This window comes from Nesoenas mayeri (assembly GCF_963082525.1).
Source record: "Nesoenas mayeri genome assembly, chromosome: 2".
In the NCBI taxonomy this organism is placed as follows: domain Eukaryota; kingdom Metazoa; phylum Chordata; class Aves; order Columbiformes; family Columbidae; genus Nesoenas; species Nesoenas mayeri.
Genome location: NC_137543.1, coordinates 155,236,827 through 155,256,755, shown reverse-complemented (window position 1 = coordinate 155,256,755; position 19,929 = coordinate 155,236,827). Strand labels below are relative to the sequence as shown.

The 19,929-nt window shown below is 37.4% G+C and overlaps 1 protein-coding gene across 6 annotated transcripts in view; it reads left to right on the top strand.

The window, feature by feature from the left end:
* The window catches only part of RBM33 (RNA binding motif protein 33), a 102,884-nt gene that overhangs the window by 17,524 nt on the left and 65,431 nt on the right, over positions 1–19,929 (top strand). For 5 of the 6 annotated variants that reach the window (XM_080338881.1, XM_080338883.1, XM_080338880.1 and 2 more), the window contains exons 5-9: positions 1,909–2,209; positions 3,305–3,415; positions 9,724–9,895; positions 15,946–16,154; positions 17,962–18,274. In XM_080338881.1, the coding sequence (XP_080195007.1) occupies positions 1,909–2,209; positions 3,305–3,415; positions 9,724–9,895; positions 15,946–16,154; positions 17,962–18,274 (1,106 nt within the window). The remainder of the gene's footprint in view (positions 1–1,908; positions 2,210–3,304; positions 3,416–9,723; positions 9,896–15,945; positions 16,155–17,961; positions 18,275–19,929) is intronic. The other variant, XM_080338882.1, reaches the window with a different exon arrangement.

Below are 19,929 nucleotides of genomic sequence, written 5' to 3'. Positions count from 1 at the left end.
TTTGCTTATTCAAATTTAATAAATTTAACTCAAATATATAAAAAAAAAACACTTGTAAAGAAGAAACAGTGTAATCTCTGCACTTAGAATTATTTGTAAATACTCACAAAGCTCTTGTGCTGTGCCGCATTGTATCACTGTAGGCTTCCTTCTCCTCTAAAGACCTTCTCTGCCATCTTTCTTTTAAAAATTTATCTTAGCTCCTGAGACCCTAAGGAGGGAAGCTTCATAGTTTGCAAGGCTTGATTTGTGACCTAAATATTCATATACAATTACACAGCAGAAAATTTTGTACAGAGTTTATAGGTTTGAGCAAATACTTCCATGGGAGATTACCAAGGATCCTGCCCTGTGAATCCTCTGTGGGGATACAGCTCCACAACTGAATTATGGACATTACAGATCAAAATGAGTGTCTCGACATTTTTACTTTTCAAGCTGGATTGAAGGGGGACGGAAGATGCTTGTGATGCGGTGGCACTGCTGCTTTTAATGGCCTGTGTGTCTCGCCAGCTTTTACTTGTTGCATGCTATGCAGGCATGTCACCCAAAGCAATATGAAGAAAAGATATATATGTGTAGCATATATATGTCTATGTTGCTCTGAGATCTCCTTTCTGTCCTTGGCTGGAATTAGGAAGAGTCCTGTCCCTGTCTTGGATTGATGAGGATGTGGTGAAATACTTCAACCATCAATCCCTCCCCTGGCCGCTGTTCTCCCTGCAGGAGTGAGGGCTGGACTGTTCCCTTCAAAATGGGGAATCTGGGTTACAGCCCTTGCTGTTTCTTCTCTGGATTTCCTCCTTGTGTGCCCTGGGCAGCAGGGATGGTTATGTGACTGCATGAGCGATGATAAAGTATCTGAAGTGTGATAACAGTGCTCAGCAGAAGCAGGTTTCTGTAGACAAGTCTTGCATTTTTAGCAGTTTTATTGCCAGAGAGTGGGAGCCTTGCTCCATTCCTTTTCCCCTCCCTCTATTTCCATTCAAGCTCTTTTATGCCTTTGCAGTTGGAAGGATAATGATAATCCTGTATAATGTCTTCATTTTCGTGTTAAATCTTCTCCGTCTTAGAGATGCAAATAGCTCAAAGCTGTTTGGATCTCATTCCCTCAAACTTAGAAAAATAGTAAATAATAAGAATGTAATTACATAAAAAAAAATTAATAATTTTTTAAAAAGATCTTTGTTTTCCTTATACTCAGAGCCTTCCAATCAAGAAGAGCTTTTCCTCCTTGCTTTTCTAACTAGTCTGCAGTTGGTTAGATGCTCTTTTATGTGTTGGTGGCACTGGCTGCTGTAAAGAATAAATTCTGAGTTTTGCTTTTCCTCCAGATTGTAAACTTGCCAGTTTTTGTATTGATTGTTTTTTACCAGTGTGCTGTTACTAAATTAGAATAAGTCTTAGTCATTTAAATGACAGTTCTTGACGGTATATCTTGCATTATTTCAAGTAGAACATGAAATGTGGCATAAAAATGTAAGTTTGAATTAAAGATAATCAAGAAGGAACAATATTAATACATTTAATAAAAGATAATTCACTAGCTTATTCTGAAATACTGAGAAAACAGATGCAATTATAGTAGTTTTATGTATTTTTTTTGTTAGTCTTGGAATTAAAATCGAACCCGGTCTGCTGTGGTTTCCAAGCAGGACTTCTGCCAGTTTGACCTGCTAAACCATCTGGGTGGTTTGATTCCCCTGGTCAAATAGCCTGCAGCTGGTGATAAGCTGCAGTACAATATGCATTACGAGAATATGGCATGGAGTCAAATAGTGCATGAGGTATAATTTTGTCCACCAACTTAGAGAATTTTTATTTGTTGGCTTTGTTTTTCTCAATCTTTGTGAGTAGTTGACTGTTATGCTTCAACCTCTGCATTTTTTTCCCCCATCTATGCGCTAGTTCTCACGGTGTCACAGTCAGCCTCAATGCTACGTCTGGCATACTTACATCATACGACCTCTCTGAGGGCATCAGGGATCCATCAATAGAACATGAGTCTGAGTATGACCAAGGGGAAAATGAAATTGTTTATGACAAATCTGGAGAACCCGAACTGTACGCTTCAGAGTATGCAGAGGAAGGACATTATGAAGGCAACGATCCTGAACTGACAGAAGACCAAATAGAATATGGGGAAGAGCCTGGAGAAGAAGATGAAGTGCTAGACCTTGAAATCAATGAACCCCTAGATGAATTTCCAGTGAGTTTCTTTCTATTGTATCTTCAAAGATAACATTGCTTCACGTGCATAGGGTTTTAGACTGATTTGAAATCTGTTTACTTCCCTAGGGAGGAGGGGAAATTAGACCTATTATCACTGTCTGCCAGTTTCTTTATCTAGGCTGTGACAAAGTTTGTGTTGACAGCTTGTTTGGCGGTAGGTAATGCTCTTTTGTCACGCTGCAAGGCAGTTGAGAATCGTGACCTTGAGGATTGTATCCTTAAGGAAGAAAACAGCTTTGTGTGGTGGAGATACACTGCCAGTTGTTAAAAGTACTTAATGCAAAAGCTTTTATCCAGGCTTTAGACAAGATCTGATAAAGTCCTTCGAAGGTGAAAAGATTATTGACCTGCTAAAGACATCTTTAAGGTGCTAATATCCCAAAGTGATTGATGTCCTGCTCGTTCATCCCTTTTGTAACTGAGAACTGTCTAAACCTGAATAAAGAGATTGGAGGTTAGTTCAGAAAATGTCACCTGCATAATTCAATATAATTTAAGCAGTGTATTAGAGAACATGCACTGGCTTTAATTGTTAGCGAAATGATTTAATCTTAATTAAAACTGTATGTGATCAGTGAGGTGTTTTCAAATACAAGCAAACTTGAGGGTTTTGCTCTCATTTTATGTTCATAATTGTTCAGAATTGAACTCATTCATGTGTAAGCACTTACAGAATGCTTCAAGAATGTTTGTGTTTTTGTTGGGATAAAATCTGATGTTAATGTATATGTACTATAGATGCATGTTCTCTTTAGTAAGAAAGTACTGTGGTATTTGCTTTGTATTTAAAGGTTGTAGACGTATAGAAGTAGATGGGGCAAACAGTAGTAGATGGGATCTTTATGATGACATTGCTGGGATCTGAATGTAAAGTGTTTCAGTTATGCGTTTGATAATACTTAAATTATTAAAAGCCCTGATGATTATACCTGACATGATATATTGCTTATAATTGATAGTTCCAATAGATACAAAACTTCTCTTCTAATTCTGGCATCAGTAATGATGTATACAGACCCCATTGCTGTAGAGCTGGTCTATATTTTTTCATCTTCCTGTGTTATTGCCTTAGGATGAAGATTACATGCAATCATATAATGAGCAAGGAATGGAAGAACAAGAAGAATATACAGCTGACGAGGAGCTGGAAGAATCCCAGGCAATAACAAATGAATCAGAAGAGGTATGTTATGAATTTAGTGGAAACTTAAAATAACTAGTTGTTTCAGAATCTGAATTTGTATAATTGTCCCTGTTGCTGGGTAAGAACTGATTCAACTTTGCATCAGTGTTTAATTACTGGTGATATTACTCTTTGTGTAAGATAAGTTATGATAGCATCTATATTGTCAGATACATCTGATCCCTTCTCCTCTTTGGGATGAAAATCATATGGGAGAGCTCAAAATGTCCATACTCAATCTTAGCTTCAACATGCAAAACTTCATGGGCCCTGTCAAGTAGGAGAATGATAATAATACTGCTTGCTGTCTGTTAAATCTCTAATAGCTATGGTGCCTCACTTTCCACATGGGATAATTTGCTGCTGTTGGGAGTGTAGATACAGTTCTTGGGTATCCTACTTTGAACAGGAGCATGAGCACAGCAGGTTCTGTATGTTAGAAAGACAAAGGTCAGATTGTTTGTTGTTTTGAAGTCAATTGTGTTGGGACTGAAACTTATGTGAAGTTTATCTTAATTCTTCAATTAGGAAAAAGCATAAGTTCCTTTATTTGCAAGAGGAAAGCTTATGGCAAAAGCTGTCAAGTATACATTCACTAGTTATAGCCTGGAACAGTGGTATCATACCTCTTATTAATTTGCAGCAAGTTTTTGATGTGGGATTTTTTTCCTTTCCCCACCAGGAATCTGCTTTAATATTACTTTTATTCCAGTTCTTAATTAAATAGGATTGAATGGATTACCTGCTGAGAAGTGTAGTCATAGTGTGTTCCCTCTTTGGAGCTTTAACTCATCAGGAAATTAATTCCTCGAAGACACAGCAGCATTCTTCTATGAAGTTCTAACAAATGGGTGTGCTCTGATACTCTAGTTGTATCAAACTTACTATTATAAAACAACATTCTTTGGCAGGTGAAGAGAGATGCATTGAAAGGAGCTGCCTGCATTGTTCAGTCTTTGCTGTTGCAGACTTGAGATCTCACACCAAATACACTTTAACGTAGTTAATTTTCTATTTCCTAAGGATTAAATCTACTCTTTCAAAGAACTGTGAAACACTTAAACACTTTTAATTAATTCACTAGACTATATACACTTTTCTGTCTGGTGTTTTCAAAGCAGACTGATGCATTTGTGTTATTGGCAGCCATAGTCTGTATAAGACAATGGAAACACTGCACATACTGTAAAATTAAGTAGATAGCTGAGTTTCGCTGTCAAACTTGCTGCTTTAAAAAGCATGGATTTATTTTTAGAGTATGAACTAGTGAGAATTCTGTAATAATCACGTTGTCTAATTTTGTCTGATTCAGAATTAAATTCCTTTCATTCAAAAGATAACATTAATGGAAATTTTTAATTGATTTTGTTAATAGCACTTTTAGAGAATTTGTTCATCATGTAATGTGAACATTTTGCCCACGTCTTTATTTAATTAATCTAAATTGTGGCTTTATTCTGATGGCTTGCAGGTTACCACAGGTTTCTTGTTTCCAAAATAGCACCATCTTCTTCTTTTATTATTTCATGTGTAGCTTATTTACATTTGTTGGTAGGCTCACAGTTGCACTCTCTGAATGAGAATACTGCCAGGAGGGATAACCTTTGTAGAGTTCATTATGTGGTTAGATGCATGTCTCCAACTCTGAATAGTTCTGTTCTTTTTTTGAGTATTATATAACAGCACTCCCCCTTAAAACTCAGAACATTCACTGCTTGTAAACAAGGGCGATTGTTGGCTTTTTCCTGTAGAAAATGCACCACAAGAATTGAGCTGTAATAGATGCAGTACAAAAAACCAGCATTATTTCTTGATTGAAATTTAGCATCTGAGTAACTGAGAGTGAACCGATAGAGACAGGTGTTTGGTAGTGTTGTATTTTAAGCAGTTTACACATTCAGACCAAACAGAGCTGCTTATATTGCATGAAGAGGTGGTGTAAACCAAGAGAAAAGCTGACTGGCTGGGGAATTGGAACATGATGGGGAGAAACCAGTGAATAAAGGAAGTGAGAGACCTGTTAAAGAGTGATGCTCAGGTGGGAGGTGTGAGGAAGAGGCAGGAAGAATTTGTGTCCTTGGCCAGATCAGGTCCAAGGCATGCTTTTTCACTTGATATTTAATTTGAAATAGTGCTTAGAGCTTGGATTATGTGTAAATAACAATTAGACGAGCTTCTTTGAAAAATGTGGCAATACCTCAGAACACATTTTTGCCTTCCTAAGGTACAACACAAAACCCAATACCCAGAAGTTGCAGCAGCAAATAGGTGTGGTAAAACTGTCAGTTACGTGAGTTATCACATCCAAAATATTTTTAGAGGAATAGTGTCACTAATTATTTCTATGAAATGTTCATAAAAATGTAACCTACTGAAGTTAGAATTCGTAACTTTTTTTTTTTTAATATATATTGGAACTAATCTCCTGTTAAGTCTATGATAGGGAGTTTCTCATTGCATGAATTTAAACCATTTCTAAGGTTATGCCGTTAAGAAATGATGAGGACTTTAATCAAGAAAGCATGTCATGAACAAGTGCTGCATACTGGTTTTCTTTTAATAGTATACAACTTGGAAAAAAAAAGAAAAGACCAGTTTGTCTGAGAGATTGTTCTGTCTGTGTTTAGTCAAAACTTACGCATCTTAGTTCTTTTGTTGAAGGTTTTAGACACTACGTGTCAGCCTGGAGGAAAATGATGAAAAGAGCGAAAATCAAAACAGCTAAGTTTAAAATGTCTTAGAAGCTCTTAGGTTTGTTTTTTATTCCCATTTTTCATCTGTGAAGTGGAGGTGCCCTTGAAATAGGTGTAACATCCTCTTATCTGCTCTCTGTTATTTCTTGATCCCTTGGGACTGAGCAATTGCAGTTGTTTCAATGTTACCCCCTGGTAGAAGCCACCACTGCTTATTTTCTAGCTAGTTAAGTTCTTTGTTTCACCTTCATAGTGTTTCACCTGGAAGGGATCTGGTTTAGTTGTACATCATAGTGCTCTCTGGCACAAAGCTCTACAGAACGCTTGTCAGTCTGATGTTTAGGAGGATCCTGTGCTCAGATCAGCATTTATCACGCTGACAAGTGTTTTCTCCTGCTTTCCTTGGGCTGTGTCTGTTATCAGCCCTGCAGCTGCCTGGGAAGCTGTTTGGAGCAGGAGTACTTGCTCTGGCTCCATAGGAGATCATAACCCAGCATGGGGAGTTCTGGTCAGTGACTGGGATTTATGGCATAATTATTTAATGAGGATTGCAGAAAACTCTGACCTTGCAATAGAAGAAAAGTCATTATTTTTCATCATAAGGAAGAGTCAGCAAAGCTCTCTGGTAGCTTTGTGCAAGGAGTCATAATGGGAAATGTTCAGCTCCCTTTGAGGAGAGCTGCTAAGAAACCTTGGCTGGCTAGTCCAGTCAAGTGACCTCAGATGGCTGTTCAAGGACTGTTTATGTATACTCAGAGGTACTATTTGTTAGCAAGTATTAAATAGAATCCTGCAAGTATTAGTATGTATTAATTCTGTCTACACTTGTGTCTTTTCCTGTGTGTACGTTTCTTTTGAAACATAGAAGCCATTCATATACTGTAATCTTGGCAAAACAACTCATCATGTTAGGCTGGAAGTTGAAAAAGGTGGTATAAAGAAATCTTAGTGCTACAACTACTGAACAAATTGTGGAGGAGGGATACATACTCCTACATGGCTCAAATAACCTTTCCTGGAGCTGTATGTGGAGAATATTGTGAGACATGCTTGTGTCTCCATTGCAGCTAAAATGAATTCCCCAATACTACATGCAACCAGAATTGGACATGGCTCGATTAGCATTCTCAAGCGTTGCCTTTGCTCGGTGCCTGTTTTCTCGTTAGCTCTTTTGATTTTTCTCTATTATAATATTTAATGCTTGTACAGCTGTTGTTTGTTAATAGATGCCTGAGCATTTGAATAAAATGAGGTAGACCCAGAAAACTACAGAATCAGCATAAGTGGCTCAGAATAGAATAGTGCTGGTCTAAAATAGTTTGAGAAAAGTTTGTCGTTGTTGCATAGGAAACTAGTGGTATAGTCTGTTACAACTTGCATGGCGTGTTTTTTGTTATTGTTGTTGTTTGGTGTTTTTTTTAGAATAGATATATTTTTTTCCAGCATGAATAATTATCAAAAGGCAACAGAGTGTCCACAGGTATATTCTGTAGTATTTCATTAAAGAATTGCAAATTTTTTCAGGACAAGGCACACTGCATTTACCTTTCTAGTCCTGATTCTGCTGTCTGAGCCACACATACAACCTTGCACGAGTAAGTTTTGCACTGGCAGATGAGATTACATGACTGAAACCAGGCTTTGAATAAAAAACTGGAATTCCAATGTAGCTTTTAAGGGGCATGTTCATAGAGAGTGGATGTGTCCTGTGTTTATGCTCTGAAGTAAAGCAGGAGGCTCAGTGTAGTAAGAGGGCATGTCCCAAGCACTGAGACAATAAAGTTATGTGTTCTGCTATGTTTAAAAACCTGGATTTGATAGAGATGCTGCTACTGCTTTCTCTTTGGGGAGCCCCTCTTTTGAAAGTAAAATGCTAACCTTATCTTTCTCCTTTGTTTTTGTTTGTTTTGATTAAACCACCTTAACATTTCTTTCCTTGCTAACATCCCTCCTCTGTTCCATGAGTTTCAATTGCCTGTCCTCAGAGGTGCTTTGATTATATGTAGATATGTAAATCAGACCAGGTGTTCTCAATTTGGGTTTGCTTTTGAGGTTTGGTTTTCTTCCAGTCTTGAAGTATATTTTTTTTTTTGCCTGCTATCCTGTCTGTTGTTTTTAACTGCATTTTTGATATGGTAAAATCATTATATAAAAGCAGATATCTTTTTAAAATTTAAGCCTTGCAGCTTTTTGTAAACTTCAGCAATTCTCTTAGATATATCTTGAAGCATTTTTGTGAGGTCAGGAAATGCAGTGCTTGAATGTTTACCTGGAATGGATAAAACATTCTGAGATAAAGAGATTATAAAATGGAAATAACTTGGGACCAGTAGCCCATTAAGTCCCACTAAATAAGTCATTTATTTACTACACCAAAGATGGAGAAGATTTGAGCATGAGTTTATATGGTGTGCTGTCTTTTAAAGTAGAAATTGTCCTGCCAAATCCCGTCTCTGATCTTCCTTTCCATGTTTCTTCTTGATTTTTGGGTGAAGTTTGAGTCCTAAATAAGAACATTCACAATCTCTTGCAGCGTTCTGCCATTAATTCTTTTTCTTGACTTGTGACTCAGTGTCTGTCCACCTGACTGGCACACTGTGCCTTTTGCATACAAAGTAACTGCACCAATCTGTATAATTAGAAGATTAAATCATGTTTATATATTTCATTTTTGAGCTGTTCTCAGGCAACATAAGAGTTATGAAGCATTTGGTGCCTTTACAAAGAAACAAAATTCCTATGCAGGCTCTAGAAGATGAGCAAGTAGGCTTGTACAAGGGATAACCAAAGATTTTACGGAAAATCACACTATATTAGAAAACCTCTAATTTTAAACTCTAGATATTAAATGTAACTTGTGTAACATTCTGAACATTAATTTCATTATGCCCGCACAGAAAAATGAAATGAATTTTTTTGTTTTCCTACTTTTTTTAATTTGAAGGTGAGGAATCCGTTTTCACTTTAGACATAGTTTCATCTAAATTAATGTTCTCTGTTAGAGAACTGGAAAGTAAATGAGGAAAAGGGAGTAACATTCGAATATACAAATTTAGTATATTAAAATTGTATCCAATCCTGTTCTACATTCTCCAATTGCTGATTTAAAACTGAGATGTACTCAAGGAGTAGAAAAAGACAAGTACAGTTACATGTACCTAGAGGAATAAAAATGAGATGTAAGGCTATATCTTTTTTTAAACAATATGCTACTGATGATTGCTAACAAAATAAATGTTAGTGGGTTTATATTGCTTGAATCTAGTAGTATCCCAGGTTTAAATCATAGTCAATTCAGTGATAAAATATCACTATGTGTGCAAAAGTAGCTACTGATTAGATGATGGTTCTAAGTGAAGTTTCCATGTTATCTTACAGATTGCAGCAAAAAGGATTTTCTCAATAGATTTAAGTGTATAATTTATTATATACTTCCTATATTCATATTTTTAAAAAGTTTACCAAACTCTTTAATGTTCACAGAGTTATGTATGAGAATAATGCCAGCAAAATTTGTACAAAGGGGCTTTTAAAGAAAGCTTTGTCTTCTGACACTCACTTATCACAACAAAGTAGATTTTTCAGTTTGCATGTCCTCTGTATTTTGTGATTCAGGCAGCTATCGAATCTCTGGAACTTCAAGAAGAAACAAAAGAAGAATCTGATGAAGAGGAGGATGACGACGAAGAGTCTGGACGATTACGTTTCAAAACTGAACGGAAAGAAGGAACGATAATTAGGCTCTCAGATGTGACAAGAGAAAGGAGAAACATTCCAGAAACTTTAGGTGAGGTTTTGTGACACTGAACTATTTTGAAGAGCTGTAATCAATGAAAGTAAAACACAGGCCTCCTAAAACTTTTCTGAAAGAGTTTAACGAGAAAAGATGGAACAGTCACCTTTTTAGACTGGCCTATATCCACGTTGACCAAAGTTATGAGTAGTCTGTTGTAGTATGTTTAAGATTTCTCTCCTTGGGAATAATGTCTAAATGTATCATGTTTTGGAAACCAGTGCAATATTTTTTTCATTGAGACTTTTGTGGTGTCTCTAAAAGCTTTTGTTTTTAAGCAGCAGCTATGTGCTGTGTATTGTAGTAGAATACATTTATAAGGAATTCCTTTGGACTTCCATCCTTGGAAGATTTTTTCAATTGATAACACAAATCTTGTTACTTGTTTTCTGCTGTGAAATATCTGCGTGTTTGATGTTTTCCCCCAGGAACATAACTGTGCTCTGAACCTGTTGCGTTCCTGCTGCTGGATTGGCCTAGAGAAATTGTAACTTGCTTGGGAGTGTGTTAGAAAAATATGGAAACACATGTTTTCTGGGTTCAGCTTTTCTCACATGGAACAATCTGGATCTCTTATACCACCTTGATTCTTTAGACAGTGTCTAAAAGGGTATATTTCCTTTGTATTTGAGTAGTGTAACCCAAATGTGTGTTTCTAGGAAGAAGACTATTCCATGTTGCTAATGAATTTGCCACTGCTAATTCAGAAGCAGCAGTATGTTTGCAACTTCACTGCAGCCACTCTGGTTTAGTCTATAAATAAAATCACACTGTTTATGGTTTTGAGAGTTAACTTCAAGACACCGTTCATGTACCTTGGGTACTCAAGAAGCTGATACTGGTGTTTTTAAAGTTTTCTGGTTTATACATGCCCTGTGAGGTGCATGTTGGCCTTACAGTGGTGGTGGAGGTGGGCAGAAGTTAACTTTTGCTTTCAAAAGGTTATATTGTTCTCAAAATTTTGCTACTGAACCAAATATCAATTCCAACTATGGAGAAAAAGCCCTGGTCTTTTGAAGAGAATCAAGATATGCAAGGGAGGTGAACTGATGATGAAGGTGAATTGTCAGATACTGTTGGCTAATTGTCAGATACCACTGGGAGAAGAGGTATTTTTTATGATACTTCAAGTTTTGCCAGCCTGTAGGGATGAATTCTTCACAGAGGATTGCTTTAAGATGGATGTCATGCAGTGTGAGCTTGATATCTGGATGCTGCATCTTTCCTTCCAGATGAGTCAGTGTCTTTGGGACAACAGGGCATTTTGGAATTATGTTCCCAGAGCACATACCTGGGTTGTTGGAACTCCTGATGAAATTTTCTTCTTACTTGAAAGCTTTGCTTTGTAAAGGTTGTTAGTTCTAAGGATTTTTCTCTTGAGTTGCATAGCCTCCTAATTCTTTAATTCAGTTGCAAGGAATATGAGCTTTTACTATGCCTACAAAAACTGAGAAGCCTTAATTCTGTACCAGAGATGTTGTGGCTAAGAAGACTTGTTTGTGAGCAGCAAAGAGTCAGCTGCAAAGGCTGAATGAGACTTCGACAGTGGTGTTCACATAGGCCATGTCATTCTGTGAGTGAGATGTCAGTGCCTGATTTTGAATCAAGATCTTTCTCATCTGTTGTTCGATTTTAGCAAATAGTTCTTACTTGCATTTTAGGCTATTAAAGGCCTTTATTCAGCATTGTTTTAATACTCAGAAATTGATTCTGATTAGAATAAGACTGAAAGGAACCCTCTAGAGGCACAGGCAAGGGATATTTCAGCTGAGGTACATTCCAAATGTGTTTTCAACTACAAAACCATATTTCTACATCCCACATATAGACCATATCTTATTTATGCAAGAGGTTCTGGTGGCCTTACAAAATAGATTATTTTAAAAATAAGAGTGCACTGGAATAGCTAAATCTCTACACATAATTGCAAGGTAGGTGACAGTTGGATGCCATTTTCATGTTTCTGTGGATTTACTCTAGTTTAAAATAGACAAGACCAGCCAATGAGCAGAAAATTTATAATGGAGCTTACCTGCTGAAGGAACAGTAATTCCAATTGGACTTATTTTTAAATATAATTTTAAGTGATTTGGGATGTAGCTCTGATATACAAAGAGAAGGTGATGCTAATGTGGATGAATCTATAAACTAAAGAGCTTTTTTTGAAACTAATCTTTGCTGTTACAGAATAGTTTCTGTTCATACCGGTTTTTCATGTTAATTTGTTGATAGAGAGACCAAATGATAGACCATGTGGTGGAAAGCTAAAGAGCAAAAAATAGTTGTTTTTTGCATATAAGTACCTGCTTGCTTTTGATATTATAGAGCAAAATTTTACAGATGCTACAGATTTTAAAAAGAAACTTCATTCCAGAGCTGCATCTCCTTACTTTAAAATCTGAACATAGTTGAGAAAACACTTAAAGAGGAATTAACATTTCAGTTGAAGTTACAAACGTAATTTCCATCCTGTCACATTTTCGTGACCTTTTGTGACAGCTTGTCTCTATTGGAGGAGTGCATTCTTACTTGCTGATTAAAGATGTCATTTGAAACCATTTTATTACCAGCGATAGTGAAATTAATCTTGACACTTAGAGACACTAGAAAAATAATTGCTGATTCACTGCATTAACTGTGTGAGAACTGTACAGTCAAGATGAGAAGTGTGTGCTAGATAAAAATATGTAAATATATAGTCTTCTCATTGATGTAGCTGAGATCTTTCCTAAAGATAAAGTCAGTAGTGGTTTTGAGAAGTCTGAAGGAGGGGTATCATAGGACAACTGTTCAGTTGATTTCTAGAGGTACTGAGTTTATCATCTTTGATGATAAATATGTAACTTCAGTGCATGTATTTGATGTCTTCCCAAACTTGGATTTGCTATTATGCTCTGGATTTAGTTACCTGTTAAGAAATGTGAAGAAGAAAAGTGGCTTTGTTTGTCATCACCAAACTGAAGTATTCTCTCTGTACTTAATTTAAAACAAACCCAAAACCCTACACTTCTGCAGAGCCGTTTGCAAAGTGATAACAAAAATTACTGGATGCGCTAGTACTTCTTGTTACGTCCTACTTAGTTGGCTTCTGTTCACTCTGATAATGAGTGGCTGAGATCTTGGGCAAAAGTAGGAAATGTCGTAATTTTTTCTTAAATCAGGTGGTTATATTGTACTTCTGTGGTCATAGATGTAGTATGAATGTAATGATGGCTGCAGTGAATTCATGGGGGTTTTTGTTTTGGCTGGGGTATGTTTTCCAAGGTCTGTGTTATACACAGTTTTACTTCTGGCTAATAAACTGATACATGGACTGTGTCTTTAAAAACACAGCCTTCAAGATATTAGAACTTTCTTGTAGATGGAGTAAGAAAACAATTTATTAGTTTTCATTTTAAAGAGAGTGAAAAGCACCCGCACATCAAAGGTCATCAGGACTGATTTTGCCCTGGGTGCTGTGTCATCCCATCTCCAGGCTTAATCAACACAGCCCTCTTAAGTTGTTTTGTTTGCAGCAGCCCATTCTTTCTTCTAAAGTTGTTTCTATTCAGTGTCCTTCGATGTATGCTCAAGAGGCTGAGAGATTCAGATATGATCTTGCCTTGTAGGAAGCCTAGCTCTGTTCCCAGGTTCATTAAGAACTCCCACGTGAAACAGCACCTTATCATCTTGAGTGAATATCAGTGGTAGGTATTCGTTGCAATGACTGAACTTTGCTTTCCAAACTACCTTGCTGAGGTCAGGATTGTAGTGTGGAAGATGGCAGAAAAAATGCCCTGCCTTTCCTATTCTTGGAAAAGAAACCTTTTGAGCTAGCAGCATGTCCCGTGCCCAGGATACTGGCTTCTCTCTGGTTAAAGCAAGTAGAGCCGTTGCTTTGTGACTTAGTGGCACCATTTTTATGTATATATGAGTTTGTGGTCTTCTTTTTCCTGCAGACCAACTAAAAGCCCATGTTAATCCTTTCACTCTTGCAAACCTGTGAAGACACTGAACTTTCTGCAGGTGTGGACAGGAAGGAGGCTTGAAACCAAATTTTCCTATTAAACCAAATTTTTTTCATCCCTGACAGTTAAGAATGGATAAAGTGGTTATTTTAGTTGCATCTAATGCTTTTGATTGCTTTGGACAAGAGCACATTTGTCTTAATTTTCCTCAGAAATCCATAGTGTGCATGTTTAATACCATACCAAGACTTGAGGGAGTGTGATTTCTTGCCCCTTTCTGAGCATGCTATGAAGTTCTCCTGATAAAGCCTCTGCAGGTCTCTGGAGGCAGGTGCTAGGGCAAAGGTAGCATTTCATAAGAGTATCTGGTGTGATTGTAAACTAAAGCTTTATGCCACTTAATTGCAGGGTCAGAGGTACAAGAGAAAAGGAGGTAGAGAAACTCATCACCATCATGCAGAAGTGAAATAGAAAATAGATCCTGTGCTTCTTGGAGTCTGTCATGTTTGCTGTGTTCTTGGATAGCCAGCAGATCCTAAACTTTTCTTTTAAAAATCAAAAAGCCCCTGCTTTCTGGAGGTGTTGAATACCTCTGAAAACTGGGACATGCAAATTTACAGTCTTTGCAGCTTAGTTGTGCAGGTAGTTTTTGTAGCCAAGTAAGAACAGCTGCCGCAGTGGGAATGCGCGGTGTTCACCCTTTTCTGCCCTTCTGTCAATCCTCAACTTCAAAGACTAATTGAGATTACTTATGAAGATGTTTAAGATGGTGATTTAAGTAGCTTTGCCTTTTGGACTCGTAAGAAATTTAAATAGTTTTCTAATTGGTTATAAAGTGTTGTGGAGATGTTGTACCAGTGTCTCAGCTGCTGGGTACAAACTATTTTTATTCTAATCTTCAGATATTATAGCCACTGTGTGTATTATTAGCAAGTAAAAACACTTTGTCCTGAAAAGTTGTCCGTGTAACTAGTCGCCTTAAACATTAAGAGCAAACTTTTTAGATGGAAGACTGAACATCTTGCAATAATTACCTTTTATATGAACTCAAAATATATATGTGTAAGGAGTGTAGTTTAGTTTAAAGTAGTTTAATTTTGCCATGTTAGAGGCAGAAGACAATTTTAGAGCATAAGAAGAGATCTGACTGGCACATGGCAAAATCCCATGTTTGGATTAAATTTTTCCCCTTTAACTGAAACCTGGTAAGTAGCATTGCTCATCCTGTTGTGGTATGTTTACTGAAGTTTGGTTTAGACTTTCTCTGTATTTCCAAGTAATTGGATGACCTGGGCCTGTTACTGCTTGGTTTTCTCTTAATGCCATCAGGATTGTCCCAGGTTTCAAGGAAATTTGCCAATCTTCACTGAGTACCATCTATTCTGTGACGTTTACGTGTGATGTGCGTTTGGTGGGTGTTATCAGTGGCCTTGTATTTGACTTGAGCTGAGCACAGATTTTGAAGTGTGCTTTCTCTTCAGTGGAATTATCACCTGTAAAGTGCAGCTGCTTCTTAAACCACATATAATAGAATAAATATTAAGCAGTTTATTGGAAAAACTCTTCAGCAACCAGAAAGTTCTCCTTTGGAACAGGCCTGTGTAAAAGAATCTGGTGGCTAAAATCTGTTTATATGCATATCCTTTACAGTAAAGTTTACTGTGGGTTTCATTGTGGTGTTTGACATTCCTGCAGGTAAGTGAAATGTTTAAGATAACACAAATGTGGGAGGAGCCACAGCCTCCTCTTATAGCATAGGGTAAACTTCAATAGCATTTAAAAACAAACAAACAAAAAAACCAAACCCACAACCAACCAAAACAAAACCATACAAACCTTTTTGTCCCTGTTTCTTTCATTTACCTGCTTTTTCCTGTGCAACGGACACAACTGTCTGTGTGCTTTTTCCTTTTAAAGATGCCTTTAATGAAATGCTAACATGCCACCTAAAGGAGATCAAAGTGCCTGCAAATTTTATGTCAGTTGCAAATCTTATGTTAGTTGCAGGAATGTGTCTATAGTTCTAGTGATGTTTTCTTCATGATGTTTTCCAGCATGAAGCTAAAATATTTTTACCATATCTCTCTCTTTCAACAGAACTTTCTGCAGAAGCCAAAGCAGCATTAATGGAATTTGAGGAGAGGGAAAGGCAGCTTAAACAGGGCCGATATGGCTCAAGGAGAGGAGGGCGAAGAGGAGGCTCAGTTATGTGCCACGGAATGGGAGAACAAAGGAGAGACAATAATGATAGGGGAAGAATGAAGGATCACAGACCTGGACTGCTGCCAAACCAGCCATCGACAATGGTACCTTTTAATCCTTAGTATTCTTTGAACATACTTTCAGGAAATTATGGAGAAATGTGTTCTAAATCATGAATCTTTACAAAGGTGAAGTACATATTCCAACGTGCACTTTTTGCTCTTTCAGAGCACTGCTGGGTAAGATGGACTTTGTGTAATGTGGTCATTGTGAAACTATGTGCTTAGTCCTGCTACCGGCCTCAACTTGAGGCCTCCATATGAAAAAGGGATTTTCAGTCGTACAGCATCATCAGGCTTAACTGCTGGCTTGCATAAGGATGGAGGAAAAAGTTAATTCCTCTGAGAAGTCTTCTACAGGCAACATGGAAACATGTTCAGTCCTACATTATTAATAGTAATCTAGTTTAAAGAAAATAGGATTCTGTAAAATACGTCTTGGGTTTTGTCAAACTAGTATTTTTGCTGATACTTCTAAAATTAAAAAATCATGTACGGACTATGGAGGCAAATGAAACCATAGGAAGGTGATCACCACTAGATAAATTAGTATCTTGGGATTTCAGATGAAATTTGTCTTCGTTACTCTTTTTTACCCCCCTGCCATGTTTTGTATCACATACTAGAAGATGTTACTTTTTCCATCCAAAAATAAAAACAACAAAAAAAAAACCCAAACCAAACCACAACAAACAACCCAGCAAGTGTGTGATCAAGATGTAGCCCACACTTATTTTTGTTAACTGTCATAAAATGTACTGGAAGCTGAGATTGGAGAACAAAGCCTGTGTGTGTCTTTGCAGGACAAGGTCATCTGTATTAAACAAAGGGGATTTTTTCCAACTGCAGTAACTGTAGATGCTGAGCACTAGCAGGAGCCTGTGGATATCTCAGCAGTTAAGAGCCCTGCACTAGAATATTTTGTGCTTTTAAAACAGTGAAGGTGGAATATTTTTTTTCTGTATTGCTGCAGTCTTTCCTATTTTGTTGTTAATGTTGTGAACATTTTTGTGTTCATCACAGTATCTTGTTCATACTTTGTAGCTACTTTGCTTTATGTATATGGTTGCTGAAAAAATGTTGTCACATCTTTGTTACTAAAAGGTTGCCCATTTGGGATTCTTCTTGCAGTACCATTTAGGAGTTGGTGGACTAGGGCCGATACCTGGTATCAGTGAGCTTAGAAGCAGGAGAATGTCTCTGAAAGGAAACATGATTCTTTTTTTTGTATTATTATTATAACTGATTTTAGCCATTTGTGTTTGAGAATGTTGAGCAGCAAGCAACTTTCTTCTCTGTTGCAAAAGATACCTTTGAAAGGTATCTTTAAAGTATATATTTTTCTTCAGGCAGTGTGGAGATGTGGGCTACACTGATATCTTAAGAATCCAGCTTAACTTGTATTTTGACATCGGTTACTACTGTTAAGTTTTCTCAGAGGTGCTCTTCTATACAGGAGGCAAAGTGAATGGATTTGTTTTAATATTAGGACTCAGATTTCTGGTGATTATCACATATGCATGATTGCATTTGATGACAATTTCCAGTGACATATACAGAACCCTAACATAGGAAACTTGATAGTTTCACTGTTGAAATTAAGTGAATGAATGTCTGCATTCCCTGTGTGCTTCTTTACTCTTCGCTGTCCTCTCCTTCACATGAATGTCTTCAATTATTCTTTTGCTTTCCTGTGCTGATGGTTCTTAACAGTTGAGTTGACAATATAAGAAGTTTTTGTGTTCATATTTGGCCTTAATTGTTCTCCAAAGGTGTCTTGATTTTGTGCTGGTTTATGTCAGGATATTTTAACTTTAAAGCCTATTGATTTTATTCTTTTGTCTGACTTTAGACTCATTCACAGAGGTTAATTCCAACACACCAGCAACCTGTTAGGAGTCTGTTCCAGCATCACCAAGAGCAGCACCAACACCAACAGCAGCAGCAGCAACAGCAGCAGCAACAACAGCAGCAGCAGCAACAGTTACAATCTCTGCTTCCTTTACAGCATCAGCATCATTCTTCTCCTCCTCCAGGGCTACATATGCCCCCTCAGATAGAAACGCCTAGAATAATGATGACTCCACCTCCAGTGACACCTCAGCAACCGAAGAACATACATATAAATCCACATTTCAAGGGGACAGTAGTGACGCCTGTACAAGGTCAGCTTTCTGAATAACCTTCCCAGTCATGTGAATGTGGCTGATCTTATTCTTTGCTAGAGGTGCAACAATTTGTTTGTTTATCGCTTCATGGAATTGTGCTTCAGGCTGATATTTTTTTCCTTAAGCTTGAAACAAATGTTTTACCTGCAGTAAGATGTAACGTTGTTTGCGGCCAGCTGAAATAGTAAAGCCATTCCAACTTCTTTGTCATTTTTGTTACTCTACTGTAAAGTCTGCAAAGAGCAGTGAAAGTGAAAACTGAAAAGAGAATGTGCTTTTTAAAAGTAGCAAATGTCAGTTGTCAAGACCAGGTAAGTACTGCAGTTTGTGGTTTCCTACATCATTCCAGCTTCAGCCAAGCGTTCACAGAATAACCACCCACCTATTTCAAGTGAGAGTACACCAAGGCACTCCTTGCACTGTAATCTCTAGGAAGGGGACCAGCTGCTGTCCTTACTTGGCAAGATACATGCCCTCAGCTCTCCTTTCAGTGCCACATTTGTGATTGTTTGATTCGCAGCCTGCTAGTATGTTTTTTTTCTGTCACTTAACACAAGCGATCTTCAGGCTACACGTTTTAGGGCAGCTCTCAGCAGAGCTGTTAACATTACTCCTTATTTAGGAAGTGTTTAATCCCTAAGAGGATAAAAGAGACACCTACATACCTTGATTCTGTTGGGACTAAGCAAAGTAGAGAAGTACATATCTTTTTATACATATTTACCATTAGGGTTTCTGTATTTTTACCCCCTTCAAATCAGCAGAACTCCAAGCCAGTGCTATCTTTGTTTCATTTATTTGAAAAGCAGGAATTTGGCAGGGTACGGTATTGCTAGTTGATAGAGATCTATTAGGCCTCTCACAGATGGCTTTGTAGTAGCTGTCTTGTAGAGACTATTTTGTTTTTTCCTGTCTAATAAAATCAGTGCTTCCCACCCAGTTATGCATCAGGACAGATTATCTGGAAGCAGTCCAAACAGTGCTTTGGTCTTGGATTTATGCCTTCTGTGTATTTTCCTAACATTTCCAAAGCTACAGTTATTGTTTTGCTGCCTCTTCTCTTTCCCCGTGAAAGAGCCAACAAATATTCTGCATCTGAGTGAACAAATGTCCTCCTAATGCGAGCAATGGCTACTGAGGATTTTTACTTTTGCCTAAAGTCAGATGGGTTCCAGTGTGTTTTCTTTCGTCTGAAGTTTTTTCACATTGTCAGGCAGCTTCAGGCTTGTCTCACCCTGGGTATTCCAGGTCTATTTTTGTATCTTCACTTGCAGATCCTCATTTTAACAAAGTTGTGTACCTTCCTGCATGTTACATCATCTTTGATATTGTATTTGTAAGTCTTTATTTTAGCTCTTATACTTGCTGACTTTGTGTGCACATTCATTTCTAGACTGGTAAAAGTCTAGTCATCCTCTTAAAATGAGTAGCCCTGGAGAATGAGGGATCCATTTTTGAATGGTCCAAGACCTGTATTTCAGAGGGGAAGATCTTTTTGTATTGATGTCAGCTGTTTCGCATGAAATATCTTTGTGCTATCCATTTTACTGAAGGAATCCTTGGCAAGACTACTGAATATTTCTGCTAATAGGTGTGCAGCATACCAATAAACATCATCTTTTAAATGACTGTAGAATTTTAATCTTATTGAT